Raw genomic sequence first — 17,615 nt, 5'->3', positions numbered from 1 at the left:
ATTTTGTAAAGCCGATCTCCTAACAGATCGTTAAATCAGGCCACTCACCTTCGAGAAAAATAATCCACTTTTTGCTTCCATATGATTTTCGAATGAAGTACCTGCAAAGAAATATCAAAGGAGTTTAAAGAGGGGGATTAAAGATTTAACTTGTTAATGTATAATCAAATGCGAAACTTAAATACGTCTATTTGTGAATACTAAAGGGAATATGTTTATCCAAATGTATTAGTGTAATCTAATATTACACTCAAAGGTCCTGGAAACATATGATTACTTTGATATCAACAGTTCAAAAGATTGTTTTAATGTTTTCAGTCATTCTCTGTCAAAGTACATTAAACGCTTTTTGGCTCTTGACTTCTAATTTATGAATGAAGACCAAATATGATATACACGCACGTATGACATCCGCCCGATCCGGTACGATACGGAAGAATAATATTATAGCGCTGACTGTTAAATTTTGTTTTAGGGATAGAAATATAAGATAACGTGTTATTGTTTATTTATTTATTTATTTATTTATTTATTTATTTATTTATTTATTTATTTATTTATTTTATTTTATTTTATTTTTTATTTTATTTTTATTTTATTTTATTTTATTTTATTTCATTTATTTATTTCTGAAATTTAAACGCAAATGCATAACGAAAATTAAGATAACACTATGTATGACAACAACATTAGTTAAAGATCACTTCCTTGCATAACACCTGTGTTATTTTGTAAGTCCAGAATAAAACATTATTATATCAGTTAAACAATATCTTGATGATGAAGATGCGTGTGATGCCGCTGCTGCTGCTGCTGATGATGATGATAATAATAAAAAATATGATGATGGTGGTGATGATGATGATGATGATGGTGGTGTTGATGATGATGATGATAATGATGTTGATGAAGATAGATAAATAGATGATAAAACCATTAAAACTTTCAACTCATTACAATCTAAATAAAAATACATGCGAAGAAGAAGACGAAAAGTTTTAATCATAGAAATATAGAATACTTGAAAAACGTAAAAAAGAATATCTAAAAAATGGAATACATGTAGTATAAATGGCCTAGAATAAGTACTTAATTCATATAAGACTGGATCCTAAATTAAATTATGTTTTCATATCTTATATTTAGATCTGCTTTTTTATTTTTTTTTTATTTATTCTTTATTGGTTTGGTTTCACTGTTAAACAGTACTCATAATATATAATGTACAGTTTTGGTAATGTAACTATATAAGTAATGCATTTATATTCAATGTTGTTGGCCAACAAACCTGTAATAGCTAGTATAAGATATTTCACAAGATTTCATTTTACTTAAATTTTGGTATTTTAAACGAGTCTGAAAGGGTTGTTAAGCGAGCCTCTAGCGAGGTTAGTGACAATTCTGAGAATAATTCTAGGTAAGTATTTAATGAATTAACAGCGAATGTTAGATTCTATAAATCACGTGATAAAATGCTGGGGATGGGGCGGGGAGCGGAGGTGGGGGGGGGGGGACAAATCGCCAAGGAAGAGCCATATGTATATTTAAAGTTTGAAGGGAAACGGAATCCGTTATCAACTATATGAACGACGAAATTGAAAATGTTGCAGATTTAGTTTGATTGAGCCAAAGAACTACGTACACAATGGTTTTATGACACCAAAAAGGTTTTTCATTTATGATTAAATTGCATAGTCCCATTTCTTTTGATTACAAAAGGCTACAAAGATTTATTTCCATCAAGTGACCAATTCTTTTAAAATGAAAGGATTCAGCACATTACATAAATTTACAACCGTTCAGTCCTCTCATGTCACCTTCACTTCATCTTGAGTGGAAAGTGCCGCTTTTAACGGAAAGGTATCAAAATAAATAGATAAGAAGAGCGAAATGAAAATACAAAAGCGTTAGTACTGTCATATTTAAGACAATTTTGATGTAACAAATGAAAGAAGAGTCAATAGGTTACATTGTACAAAGCAAGTGATAAATGCGCATGCTCGCACCACGTAACATAAATAAGGCAGTGATACATTGTAACAGTGTGTATGTGGTTTAATTTATTCAAAACATGAAATATACTTTTATTAATTTGTGTGCCAAAGCAAACGGATAATGTCATTTTAGAATGCAGCAGTCTTCATGTCTTCCTTTGATCTCGTTTTTTGTAATTGTTTCGAGGTGAAAGTAAACCATATGTTTCTGTTATATACGTTTGTGTTTTTGTTGCCTAAATTCGTGAACGTTGTCGTAATAATGTCGACAATCTCTGAAATCACGTTCGCTCTTCTTGTGAAAGATTTTTTAACAAACTTTGAGGAAAACTTGAAGTAATGATCGACAATCGACGACGACGACCACAACCACCACCACCAACAGCAACAAAAAAGCACACACAAAAACCAAAAACAACAACATCAAAGCAACAACAAAAAAACCCAACAAAACAATGCCCTAGGATGGCCACTTGTCAGACTACAAGAATGCTTGTGACAAAATCTGTTCCAACAGGAAAAAATAATGTTTCCTATTTCTTCCTGTAAACGTGATCGAATTCATGTTTCTAGGACAATGCCGTCTAGGATATTTAACCCTAGGACTACTTTAGTGCAAAACAAATAATCCCGAATAAGAGCGAAACCTGCTGTTTTCAATGAACTTCTCATTGGGCGCGTCCTCTTTGAACTGTTATTCTATTTTACTTTCTTTCTTTACATATTAAAATGCTTATTAAGCAATTTTTTTCATCTTCTATCACTACTGACACCACTTTAGGACAAAGGTCTATTATTTCCCTTTTATTTATTTACATATGATATATTTTGCTCGATCATTTGTAAGGGTACAGCCTGTTTTTTTCAATGATTATTACTATATGTAATTTACTCTTAGTAATTTTCAATATATGAAGTACTCGAAGCAACATTATCTGAAACAAAGGCTCTTAAGACCCTTTATAAATAGCTCGTGCAATTCATTTTCATGGGTGCGGTTTTAAGAAATTGTCTAATGAAAGGTTTAATGTATTTAATTTAAGATCAGGTTTCAGTAAATACGAAAGTGTTTATTTTGAATTTTATTCCGTTTAAGGTACTTAGCCACGTAAATAACCCTTTGTTCACAATATATTAAATCTTAATTTTTCCAATTAAGAGTGGAGTATGTCTGAATTGATTATAATAAGCACGCGATTCATTCGGGATACTCCTGACAGTTTTTGTAAATATGTACCCTTCCTAGTTTCGTAAATAGATAATTACTGTGTCGAATAACCCTTTTATATTATAACATTTAAAGTTAAGTAAATCATTATTTGCCCTTTAGGCCATTCAGACTTTAGTTCGTAGATTAAGAACTTTTACAAAAGTAAAATCATACTATGTTTCTTCATTCAAAAAAATAAAATCGGGATATTTTTTTCTACCATAGGTAATTTTTAATTAGAGTTCATGTGAAAACAGTCCATTCATATGAAGAAAAAAAAAACAGATTTAAGTGTAAGATGAATGGATACGAACTGAGTCCGTCCGATCACAATCCGTGCTGTAGTTAAAAAAGAATGGAAACAAATTTAGAAAAACAAGTCAGTGAGAAAAAAATTAGACCGAAACATGCAATCTGTTTGATTAAAATGGAGATGAAATTAAAAAAAGGCGATATTATTACAAGTAGCAATAAAATTAGGTATTTTTACCCGGTGATATGCATCAGACAATTTTGAAATACATTTGAGATGTTTATTATCCTATGTACATGTATGTGTCTTGAGAGTGAAAGCACCAGAATGTGTTGTTTGTAACACTTACATACCATCATGTTGTGAAGGGGAAACACCTTCGTCCGTCGTTATCAAACTAAGATGTTATCGAGGGAGCCGAGCCGCTAAAGGCAGATGTATTGGTCGATAAGTATGTTTGCAAAAGAATGAACACGTCGTCCTTACTTTAGAGTTCCAAGTTTGTCACAGTTTCCCATAATTTGTCGCTTATTGGACTTTTTGAACATTTGTTTCTTTTTGTTTGGTTTTACGGCGCATTAACACAATTTAGATCATGTGGCGCCGAAGCAGGCTAACCTCGGGTGTTACAAACTTAAAGCAATACCAGGGGTCAAATCCACCCACCTACTGAAGCTAAGAGATCCATAGACTCCAGTAATTCTAGTCGCCTCTTACGATCACGCAGGGATAAACGGTGGCTACACTTCTGATACCCTAAGCCTTAAAAGGCAACACTTCAACCACAATGAGCTATTTGAACATAGTAACCAACAAGTAAAATTTGGTGAAAACCGTTGTGGTGATTTTATCATACCAAAGTACACACGTACTTACACTGAATATATTGGTACGTAACGTTTTATAATTTAATTTATATTGTAATCTCATTAAAACCTTGTGCGTTAACCTTTCGCTAAAATATTTTCTTTTCAGACTATAGAAACATATTATAGAAACACTGTGAATGTAGAGCTATAACATTTATCGCCAAATTTAGTTTTTTTCCAAAAATATTAAACAAATTAGTACGAGCGTTCGTGCTAGAAAATGTAAATTTACCAATCAAGATTGCTCACCGGAATGTGCCCAAAATCGGACTCTGTCATAAGTGTTACATGTACATTCCAAAGGAAGGAAAACAAGCACGTTGTAATGATACACGCTTTATCTACATTTATATATCAGTTATATAAATTTTAAGTAACCTATTGATGTATCAATACACGAAGAAACTTTAACCTATGATATTTTATGAATATGAGTTCCGTACTAATGTAGCGAACACGCACACATTGCTCATTCGCTAATCAATCTTGTCAAGTTTTACAAGTTCAAGATCAATTGAGACGAAATGTGATAATAAGACCATTCTACGATAATTTCAATTATCGAGAACCAACGTCTTTGAAATAAACAACTATCCCTTCTCTTGTGCGGTAACATGTCAAGGTCTCAACTATCCTTTGGTCAAATATAAGTTATTTTAAGTTGTTTGGTTCCAGAACTGAAAAGTTATTGAATGTAAACAACAACAAAATACACGTAAACAATTTTTTTTCTAACAAACAAACAAGCAAGCAAGCAGGCCCCTGCCATATTGGTGCAATTTTCTATATCAGATTCTTACATAACAAATATAATAGTATTGTTAAGGGCCCAGTTACACAGACGGTCGGTCCCCAATCGGTCATTTAATTTTAAATTTACTCGCTGTTATGATCGGTTGTCATGCGTGATTTTATTTCTGGTTTTCTGTGTAAACGGCCATCGGTGACAGAAAGCAAACTCAAACGGGAATGGGTCGATGATTAAATGCTGAAATACTTTTGGTTTTTATCGTTTGTAAATCGGAGCTAAATCGGGCGTAACGCTGATTAATCGGTGTTTGATAGCTAGTCATCAGTGGTTAAACACTTTCCGTCAGATATGGCCGGTGATTCATATTTGGTTATCTTTGTCCGATCGGCGATATCGGTGATTAAGAGCTTGCATATCTCGTGATATAGGTTGCCGTCGGTTATTTTTAAAATATTTTCACCGATCGAGAATTTTAAACGTGTTTAAAAATCCCAATCGGTAATTTTTCACCGATGAAACTTATCTTTCCCCAATAGCAGTTGATAGGTGGAAAACAGGTGACCAATAGGTGATATCGGTGTTAAATACGTTGTCATCGGTTCACTCCATAATTTGGCTAAAAAAACTACCGATCAATCACCGATGGCTCTGTGTAACTGGGGTGTAAGTGTTTATGCATAGGCTCGCATATTGACAATCTCTCTTCCTTTTCTTGGGGTTGAAGCAACAACAACCACTATTAGGGACGTGCGGACACTTTTTATGTGTAGCGCTGCAAAAGATCTCGGATGTCCAACTGTTCATTATGTATAAAAGGCCTGAGCTGAACTGCAAACCTATGTTACCTATTTCTAAAGCTTCTTCATATTTGAATTTCAAACGACAACAAGACTAATGGAATGGAAGAAATAATTTTATTTTTGAATTGAAAAAGACTGGACAATAAACAAAACTATTGAATATTTACCATTACAGTACCTTACTTATATTGTTTTATATGTGTAATCCTGTACGGTTAACAAATGATCTCAATAAAATGAAGCAGTGCGTGAAAACGTGTCCCCTTTGAAGAGGTGGTTTTGAAGTTTATTGAAACATTATTTTTCTAAGCTCGACAATTTCTATTTTTTTTCAAACCACTCACAAGTTCACGTCTCGGAACTAACTAGTGATGGTACCATATGAGGAAACACGACTGGACACAAGATTCATGGGTTCAGAGGCAGAAACATTAGAGCCGCGTCACGACAAAACCAACATAATTGGTTTGTGACCAGCATGGATCAAGACCAGCCTGCACATCCGCGCAGTCTGAACAGGATCCATGCTGTTCGCTATCAGTTTCACTACTTGTTATAGGGTTTGTAAGCGAACAGCATGGATCCTGATCAGACTGCGCGGATGCGCAGGCTGGTCTGGATCCATGCTGGTCGCAAACGCATTATGTTGGTTATGCATGGCGCGGCTCATTTATCTGTAGGACAATGCTACCCTTTTGACATCAGCCTCCACCACTGTGTCCGGTAAAGTTTCATTTCAGCTTACCAGTTCCCTAAGTTTTATTTAAGCCTTGTATTTTCACTACATGTATATACTTCAAGTCGAAGGCAGTAAAATAATTAATACATTGGTTAAAAAAAACAACAACAACAGAAAGTCCTGATAAAAATATCATCAAAGAAATCGCCATCCCTTTTGATATATAAGAAAGTGGCTAATTAATTTCAATTTCTACACCCTACCCTGGTTTAATTTTTAATTATTTAATCATAATGTAAATATTCTCTGTGAAATTTAGAACGTTTTGCATATTAAGTGATATTTAGTTTACCATATGTTTGAATATAACAGTGTCTTCAAACGCTGTTTGACAAGACCTGATATCACAAACTAGATTGTATATATACTAACGGGGTCCTATATAAATGAACACATTAATTGTACACTCGATTTCCATTATTTCACGGTTTATCATCAAAGATGGTACACTATCTATCTAATCTGGACATCAAAGCTGTGTTTACTTTTTGAAGTTGAGTACTTCATTGTCGCCTCTATTTTCACCTTTATGTTTACTATACTATTTGTTTGCACTGAATACGAGAATGTTATGTACCTTCGTTTAATCATTTTAACAATGTTAGTGTAGTAAATATCTCCTCGCAATGCTAGTTTGATCAAACTTCATACGCATTTGTAGCTTGTAAATAAACAAGAAAACATGTATTAACGTTGCTTGTTGTCTGTGCGATTGGCGGTTCTTTGGCCTTAAGGATTGGCACTTCTTTTACCTCTTAGATTTGCGACTCATTGTCCTCAGCGATTGGCGGTCCTATGGCCTCTAGGAGGATACGTACAAAGTATTTTTTGGTGGAAATCATCATAGATTTTCACATAAACTTTAAGTTGTTAGTTAAGTTTACATGAATTTATTTTAGTTCGATTATGTTGGAAGCTATAAGCTTATTGAAACACTCTCGAATCCGTTCCTGGAACCAAATAGTTCTAAGCAACGAATGTAAAGTTTTTGCCCAAGGAAACAACGGCTTTCCTCTGACGTGTATTTTGAATTTATTCTTTTGTGTAAATGATTATTATCTTATCAACACTTGTTCTATAATGTAGATTTTTTTTACGTTATAAACGTAATAAAATAACATGCAATGTAAATTTTAATATTATCCCTCACTTAATCAGCTAAGACAAAACATAACTAGTATCCACGAGTTTGTCCTTCATTTATAGAATAATTATTTGAACATATGGCGGAAAGCAGTGTCAATGTAAGCAAGTTTTGTTAACGAAACAAAAGGTACATTGATCTAAGTATTGGCAATACTTAATACCTATGAGTGCGAAATATAGGTATTCAAGGTATATACGACGTTAATAATAGTTCCATACACATATTACTTGTATAAGTGATTTACTTGTATATGTGACACAAGCAGCGCTGAATACATGAAATGGCGTTATGCTAACCCAAATGTAATCAAATTTGTAATTTAGCCAAAAATTAATGCTTACAAAGCTATGGCGTGAAAGTTAAATGGTTCAGCATTAAAACGATTACTGTTATGTTTAAGATTCGGATTGTTTGTAAATCTGGACAATTGTCGGCGCTTTTACAGTTCCTAATCTACTTGATTTTGGCGCCAAAATAAATAAGACTTTGGTTTTTTGAATGAAGTAAATTTTTAATATTGCCAAAAAACCACTTGTCCACAAGGCGCGGTATGATACCACCTTTATTAAGCAGCCACTTACGCACCATTTCTTAACAACACCACAACAATGGTGTACCAAACTAATTGGCCTTATAGATACGGTTGCAAATAACATATTTTTTTGTATGTTTGCCTAAATTTATAATAGATTCATTAACCTAGGGGAGACTTAAGAGCATGCTGATTACCAATACTAGTATATGATTCTGCAAATGTGTGGCATACGCCCAGTGGTATTTTTTCTCATTCAACTGTTATAAACATTCAAGTATACGATCAAAATTATAAAAAAAAATCTACTACTGCATTGTATATTGAAATGGTCTTAATTGACATTAAAGTGACCTTATTACATATGCAAACAGTGCACTTTAGGTAACCTCAATGACTGCTTTATTCAGTAATAATATCATTAATAGGATTTTACTTTAGTAAAATTTATCATTACATGGAATATACTTGTAACCATACAACTATTCACAGCAATATATTTAATATTGGTATCTCGTGTCGTAAATATATATTTATATTTATAGATAACCATATAACTAACTAGTTAATTAAGAGGTTAACTAGTTACGTAACTAGTTAACCACTTAATATTAAGCTTGTAAAATAATGAAAGGATGGCAGTTGTAGGCACTAACATGCATTTATTTCCCGTTATGATCTTTTATCTATTGAAAAAATAACTAGTTACGTAACTAGTTAACCACATAACTAACTAGTTAATTTAGAGGTTAACTAGTTACGTAACTAATTAACCTCTTAATTAACTAGTTAGTTATATGGTTATCTGGTGGCAGGAAATATGCCACCATAGGTACTAGTACTTCTCATATATAGAATCTGTAAACAACGAATTAAGCAAAATGTATTACGACTTTATACAATAAAAGCCTTCACAAAGGTGACTGACCAAATTAAGTACAATTGTTCATGGCCTTACTTGTTCATAGGTCATTTGTATATTGTACATATTTTTTCCCATATCACATTTGTACATGTTCTTGCTCGTACATAGCCCATTTGTACATCGTCTTTTTTGTACAAAGCCTGGCCATGAATTGACTTACTTGTACATTGGACATTTGTACATTGTTACCTGTACTCTTTTACATATCCCATTTGTACAATGTTTTATTTGTAATTGCAAAGCCTATTTGTACATTGAATGCCATAGCCTATTTGTACATTAAATGCAATAGCCTATTTGTACATTGAATGCCATAGCCTAGTTGTACATTGAATGCTTTATACATAGCACCCGTGAATATTGAGTATTGAGTATCAGGTATCTTGTACATAAGACATTTGTACATTGACTGACATACATAACATTTTTGTTTATTAACTTACTTGTACAATAAACTATTGATTTACATTCTGTTTCGTTCTTTGAATTGTGTTCTTTTAATTGCATATTAATAACATATCTTTTTTATAATTGTTCTTCGTACAAAATATAGGAAAATGTATACTTGAATTGCTTACTCTAGGCTAATTTAGAGATACACTGCTTGCATAAAAAGTAATTAACGTGAATTGCTTACTCAGGCTTATTTAGACATACCTTGCCTGTATAAAGTTGCCTGTATAAAGAGTCGATATACTTTTTATTGTTTAATCAGGGGAATTTATAGATACCTTGCTTGCGTAAAGTGAACATTAACTTTGATTGCTTACCTAGGCTTATTAAGGCATACCTTGCTTGCATAAAGTGCATATTAAATTTGATTGCTTGATAAGGCGTATTTAGACATACCTTGCTTGTGTTAAGAGTATATTAACTTTATTGCTTACTCAAGCATATTTATAGATACCTTGCTTGCATGAAGAGTATTTATCTTGAATTTCTTACTCAGGCTTATTTAGAGCTGCCTTATATAAAGAGTACATTAATTTGAATTGCTTGCTCAGGCTGATTAATGAACGCCTTGCTTGCATAAAGAAAATATTAACTTTGATTCCTTCCCCAGGCTTATATATAGCTATCTTGCTTGCATAAAGAGTACATTAACTTTAATTGCTTACTCAGGCTAAGTTATAGCTACATTGCTTGTATAAAGAGTATTTTTTATCAGGCTGAATAATAAACACCTGGCTTGCATAAAGAAAATATTAACTTTGATTGCTTTCCCAGGCTTGCATAAAGAGTACAATAACTTTAATTGCTTACTCAGGCTAAGTTATAGCTACATTGCTTGTATAAAGAGTACTTATAATCAAAGTTATACAAAAATATAAGGTTGAACGTATAGATTCGAAGAACGCATTCAAGGTCCCTGGCATGATTTTTACTCAGAGTTGCTCGAAGTGGTTCAAAGTCTAAATCAGATTCCAGTAACGTGCTATGTAGGTAGAAAAAATTTATTTGAAATATCTGGCCCTCATCAAAAGATTAGAACAAAAACAAACAAATAAACAAATTATACACGCATAGTATTCATTGATGTTCATCGCTGCGTTCTTTCATGTAAAGGTTCATACGTAAATATTATATGAATTCTTGCATGGCTTTAAACAAAGGTCATTTCACGTTTGTATTATATATAAATTATTATATCTGTCATAGAAATATGTCTGGCGTTTAATCATTGTCGAAAAACATACTGAAGTAAAATGAATTCATCACAAGATAAGAACAACAAAGCGTTTGGATTTTTATTTTATGTTAAATGTTGCAAATTTGCGATATGCACCAGAGATTAAAATGTTTACTGATGATGAAATTTGAAAATAACTGGAGAACTATTTTTTATAACATTTGCATTGTGACAAAACCTATTAGGAAAAAGATATGGCGATCCCGTTAAGAAAGAGGAACGTTATAAGCTCTTTCAGATAGAGACCGTGACAAACCCTTATATATAAAAGAACGTGTCAAACCTTTATATATAAGAGAACGTGACAAACCTTTCTACATAAAGAAACGTGACAAATCCTTATATTTAAAGGAACGTGACAAACACTAACATATAAGGAACGTGAGAAACCCTTTATATAAAAGAAGGTCCCAAACCCTTATATTTAAGAGGAACGTGACAAACCCTCATTTATAAAAAACGTGACAAACCCTAAAATATAAAAAACGTCACAATCTCTTATATGTAAAAAAACATGACAAACCTTTATAATAAAAACGTGACAAACCCTAGAAAGACATATGCGGCACATCTTTTCAGAAATATAGAGGGCAAATGTTATCAGAAGAGCACGTGACAAACCCTTTTAAGTGAGAAAAGTTACCTATCCAATTTAGAAAAACCCGTTAAAAATCCATTTATAAAGACGTGACAAACCTTTTAGAACGTGACAAACCTTTTTAGATTGATGCATCAAACTAAGGATATAACGGTTTTTAATTATTGATGTTTATTATGTCAAATTATCAAAAGTGGGTTGATTGAGGCACAGCTAAAAACTGGTACAGTTGCTTTCCAATGTTAACATCGAAAAATTTGCTGATTTTTACCATATCAAAATTAACCAATGTTTAACCAAGTTTATACTTAAAGGAATAAATTTATACGCATTAAATGTGCCACTGACCCGTATCAGGACACTGACCGAATTATTTCCGGACCTTAAAATAATGTGATAAAATAATTCGATTCGTTGTCTAAACATACCAATACAGTGTGTATGCAAAATATGCGAACAAAATTTCTTTTTGCGTTTAAATATGTGATGTTAAACGTGCATTTGAAAACAAATATGAAACGTTTTTGCGTAAATTAATGCTGTAATACGCAGACGTTGTTTTATATATCGATGGATGAACGCAAAACAGCTGTAAGTCCTTATTTATTTCATATAACTTACTGCAGTTTGCTGTCAACCCTCGATATGTATACAGAATGAAATAAATTTCGTTTGTTTTTCTAAACATACTGACGTAAGGCAAATGACGAAATATTTCTATATCGAACATGTCACAAACGTAAGTCTTATATATATCTCTTTGACTCCCAAGAGGTGTTGCTATACAGCGGTTACACTGTATCTTTAAACATCACCCGACATTATGCATTAAGATTCTACGTCGACCTGGGCCTTTAAACACTAAATCTTCTCGAATTTATAATTCAAAAGCCCTATTTCAATCAAACAGAGAATTTGATTTATTTCCAATATATGTTGGAAACAGTTACAAATTATTGTTACAATTTCGCTTATTTACAGGTTACCTGTATCGAAACAGAAGGCAGCTGATAGTTAGTTAATCAGGCATCTTTCTGGTATTTCATACTATGACTTGTTTTTCCTACAACCACCAGTAAAACTGACATACACCGTTCAACATCAAAGGGAACGTAAATTTAGTTCAAACGCGCTACTTTTAGATATATCGCAGAGAAAATTTCTCAGTACCAATTTGTCATTTAAGATAGTGCTGGGATGGTCTAGTGCACATTGGTCAACTCGTACAACTTTTTGTTTTCCATGATAATATTTTGTGATTGTGGTCAATTTACGTACACCATACTGGTCATATATCAAATGGACATATTATCATAATACATGTATATGACATATACATATACTACGGACAGAAAAATGACATTTGTTACGGTTAGGAAATAAACATAAGTGTTTAAACAATTAATTATCAAATTTGATTATTCAATTAAAGAATACTGGTCGTCATAATACCAGTACTTAATAACCAATGGAGAGACAGGACAGGACAAAGGTCAAGTCACGCCAATTACTTTTATACAGAGATGACCAGACATAGCAGTGATCAAATAACAACAATTGTTTTTAATCGCACGTGTACTGAAGCAGTGGTCAAAGAAAATCGCATCATTTGTTGTTGTTGTTGTTGTCTTTTAATCGTGGCAGCGATGGTCAATTTCCAACAATAATAATTAATTTTCAAGAGTTTTCAAGATTAGGGATAATCTGACCAGTGGTCAAAATATATTAAATGTATAGTTTCGCTACTCCGGTGACGTATTTAAGATTAACACTTATTTGTTTATCAAAATGATAAGGGGTGCAATTAGGCCGTATATTTTTTATATAGAATATAAGACTGAAATAAATCTTTCCTATCATTATTGCTATTACTCTACATTCTTCAATCACGACAATGATTAAAGCTCTGCTTATAACAAGTTCACAGACTTTATCTTTTAATTTAAATCATTATCTTTCTTTTATTTACAAAAAAAATAAGATGTAAGAGTAATTAAGAATAATTCAAGTACGATTTAAGAGCTTTGTCAACTTTTTTCATCCAAGTTAAGCACCGCAAAAAATTCTTGTTAAGTTGTCTGTTTAAAATTGTTAAAAATTGTCATTGCTTATTGTTTGGAAAGAATTTATTAAGGCAGCATCACAACTAGTGAAATAAATTCTAAAATTTAAACACTGGTGTATATATATATATATATATAACAGTTATACATTTAAAAACACGGTGTACAACAACCTTAATAAGACAATTAAAGGAAACAAAAAACAAAAACATCAATGAAAACGTCGCTTACCCTGCAGGCGAGCCATCATTGCACGTGACACTATCGTTAGTAAGGAATTTACGCCGTAATTTCGGTACATCCCGTACACCACAATCGTGTGAACTCCGTGCAATATCTTTCAACGCTTTGATAAGACTGTCCGTCTGTCCTAAGCGTTCCAAATGCTCAAAATCCAAACTTATATCATTAGAAGCCCTGTGGTCGTTATTTGAGTATGAGAATGCCATGACCGTAACACAAGCCCCATATATCCATAAAAGTAGCACTACGACAGTCATCTTCTTATTAAAATGTCTGTTATGACACAGAACCTATTGTCATTTTGCTCGCGTCAGCTTTTAAGCCCTGTTAACAAATTGACCATCAGCTGAGAGCTTTTAGATGTCCACAGATTGAATGTAATTTCAGGTTACAATTTGCTTTTCTGAGATGAGAATTACGTCCACGTGTTAGAACACAGATATAGTAGAAATGTTTTAGTGTCTTTTGCAAATGTATCCATGCTTTTTTCTATTTACTATAACACCTATATAATTCCGTGTTTTTATCATTACCCTTTTGGTTGGTCAATTAAAGTTGTACGATTTATTTTATCCCAGATATGTTATGTCCACTTTGTTAGTATTTCACATTGCATTACTTCCAAAATGTTTTCATTTTTTTGTCTTCAATATTTTAAATTGTCATCTTTATATTGATCCTTCCTAATTTAAGTTATAATATTAAAAAAAAATATAAAAAATTGTACAAAATCCGCTATATTTTATTGAAGAGTATAAATAACGTATGTTTTGAAATATGTAATAAATTCCCTTGTATTTTTTTCCGGTGTGCGTGTTTTTTTATTCATTCAATATTAATTTGTGTAAGAACATTAAGCTTAATTCTTCTCTTTTATTCCAATAATAGTATCAGTGTAGAGATTAAATGCTTAACTTTTTCGATTTTTTCGTCCTTTCCGTCTTCAATCAGTTTAAATTGTATTTAAGCTTAAACCCCTTAGCACCGCCTTTTAAGTTAAGTCACACCCTAAATTAAAGACACTTCACACATCTCTCCTGTTCTGCCGGTGTTAAACGTACGTTCAAAAGTTAAGTTAAACACATTTTGTGGTCCTCTGTAGTTATTAGGGCCGATATAGAGCGCGAGTATTTTATACACACAACTGGCGGTACATCAAAGGCGAATTTACCTGTAACAAGGCAGATTAAAGAGCTTCGAGATAGTAATCAGACTTTTAACTCGTACATTCGGATACGTAGAAAAGTCATTCACAAATGTATACATACCCTAAACTCTGACATTTGCACTCGCCGTATTAACCTTTTTATCAATTATTATCATTTAATTAAAACTTTTTACCTCCCTCCCCCACCGTCATAAAATGAAAAGCATGAAAGATCAGTAATTATTTTTCTGTTAGTTGGAAAATCACAACATTTCTATGAATATTTAAACATCAATTAAGTCAGTAAAAAAGTCAAAAGGTTGAACTATCACTTAATGACATATGGCTAAGTGTTGCGAACTTAAGATAAAACTACAATCAAACGTCTTCGTGTAAAAAAATATTCTTATTTTTTGCGAGCTTCAAGTATTTAGATGAAAGCAGTGTCTTTTTTGCGGATACAATATTTTGTTTTAAACTCAAGCCACAACTGTCAAACGACAATAAAATCTTGATGTCTATATAACTTTTATCTATACCTTTGACGCCCAACTTATATCAATTAAATTTCACGTTTTCAAATTAACTTTTTATTTTATATCTGTGTGAAACAAAAGTCTTTAACTGTACACGTTAAGGCTCGTGCTAACTAGATCTTAAATTACGTGCAAAATTAGAACTTCAATACTGTGAAAAGGCTATCTGAAATTGTAATAGAAATCTTTTCAGAAAAACATGATTATTTTACACCAAACTGTTCAGTTTGAAAACACTTGTTATTTAAAAACATTCTAATCACCATGAATAAAATATTCGTTCGTTCGTTCGTTCCTTCCTTCCTTCCTTTGTCTTTCCTTAAAATGTTTTTGTTATCATATTCTAAGACAATGCAACATTTTCATAAATTCTCTCATGAAATTTTCATTCTGCCAATATTTCTATACGTATACCTGTAATTTTAACTAACATGGATTCAGAGTTAGCTACCTCAATTTTCGATACTGTTTATGTCAATTACAGGCCAAAATGTCCTATTTTCCCAGTATCTTGTTTAATCTATTAAGAGTTTTACATTAAACAATTCATAAAAATAAAAGGTTGATTTCGTCAAATCGTATGATGATACCATTTACACAGATATTAGCGTAAATTTATCTTTGAGCATTTCTTTTGTGATATATGATAACGATTATTTCACTGGTGAGATATGATAACGATTGTTTCATTGATGAGAGATAGTAACGCATGTTTCATTGGTGATATATGATAACGATTGTTACATTGATGAGATATAGTAACGAATATTTTCCCTGATAGTAACGAATGTTTTCCCTGGTGAGATATGATAACGATTGTTTCACTGGTGAAATATGATAACGAATCACTGGTGAGATATGATTACGAATGTATCACTGGTGAGGGATAATAACTATTGTTTCACTGGTGATGTATAATAACGATTGTTTCACTGGTGATGTATAATAATGATTTTTTCACTGGTGAAATATGATAACGAATCACTGGTGAGATATGATAACGATTGTATCACTGGTGAGGGATAATAACTATTGTTTCACTAGTGATGTATAATAACGATTGTTTCACTGGTGAACTATGATAACGAATGTTTCACTGGTGAGATATGATAACGATTGTTTCACTGGTGATGTATAATAACGATTGTTTCACTGGTGAAATATGAATAACGAATGTTTCACTGGTGAGATATGATAACGATTGTTTCACTGGTGAGATATGATAACGATTATTTCACTGGTGAGATATGAAAACGATTGTTTCACTGGTGAGATATGATAACGATTGTTTCACTGGTGAGATATGATAACGATTGTTTCACTGGTGAGATATGATAACGATTGTTTCACTGGTGAGATATGATAACGAATGTTTCATTGGTGAGATATGATAACGATTGTTTCACTGGTGAGATATGATAACGATTATTTCACTGGTGAGATATGATAACGATTACTTCACTGGTGAGATATGATAACGATTATTTCACTGGTGAGATATGATAACGATTACTTCACTGGTGAGATATAAAAACGATGGTTTCATTGGTTATATATGATAACGATTGTTTCACTGGTGATATATAATAACGATTTTAACTGGAGAGATATGATGACAATTATTTCACCGGTGAGATATGATAACGATTGTTTCGCTGGTCAGATATGATAATGATTGTTTCAATGATGAGATATCGTAACGATTGCTTCATTGTTGATATATGATAACGATTGTTTCACTGATGATATATGAAAATGATTGTTTAACTGGAGTGATATGATAACGATTATTTCGTTGGTGAGATATGATAACGATTGTTTCGCTGGTCAGATATGATAACTTTTGTATCACTGGCGAGATATGATAACGATTGTTACACTTGTGAGATATGATAACGATTGTTTCACTGGTGATATCTGATAACGATTGTTTCAATGATGAGATATCGTAACGATTGCTTCATTGTTGATATATGATAACGATTGTTTCACTAATGATATATGAAAACGATTGTTTAACTTGAGTGATATGATAACGATTATTTCACCAGTGAGATATGACAATCGTTTGTATCACTAGTGAGATATGATTACGATTGTTTCACTGGTGAGATATGA

At 32.3% G+C, this 17,615-nt stretch overlaps 1 protein-coding gene across 2 annotated transcripts in view; it reads right to left on the bottom strand.

Annotated features, from left to right (window-relative positions):
- LOC132745026 (palmitoleoyl-protein carboxylesterase NOTUM-like) overlaps nucleotides 1-14,969 on the bottom strand; it is a 37,729-nt gene extending 22,760 nt beyond the window's left edge. The window contains exons 1-2 of one of the 2 annotated variants that reach the window (XM_060733853.1): nucleotides 13,803-14,969; nucleotides 49-101 (exon numbers count right to left, since the gene is read on the bottom strand). In XM_060733853.1, the coding sequence (XP_060589836.1) occupies nucleotides 49-101; nucleotides 13,803-14,071 (322 nt within the window). In that variant the 5' untranslated portion in view covers nucleotides 14,072-14,969. The remainder of the gene's footprint in view (nucleotides 1-48; nucleotides 102-13,802) is intronic. The other variant, XM_060733854.1, reaches the window with a different exon arrangement.
- Nucleotides 14,970-17,615: the final 2,646 nt, after the last annotated feature.

This window comes from Ruditapes philippinarum, unplaced genomic scaffold, assembly GCF_026571515.1.
Source record: "Ruditapes philippinarum isolate M1 unplaced genomic scaffold, ASM2657151v2 ctg1553_1_1_1_1, whole genome shotgun sequence".
In the NCBI taxonomy this organism is placed as follows: Eukaryota; Metazoa; Mollusca; class Bivalvia; order Venerida; family Veneridae; genus Ruditapes; species Ruditapes philippinarum.
Note: the sequence above shows the minus strand (reverse complement) of the source record. Positions and strands in the feature narration are given on the sequence as shown.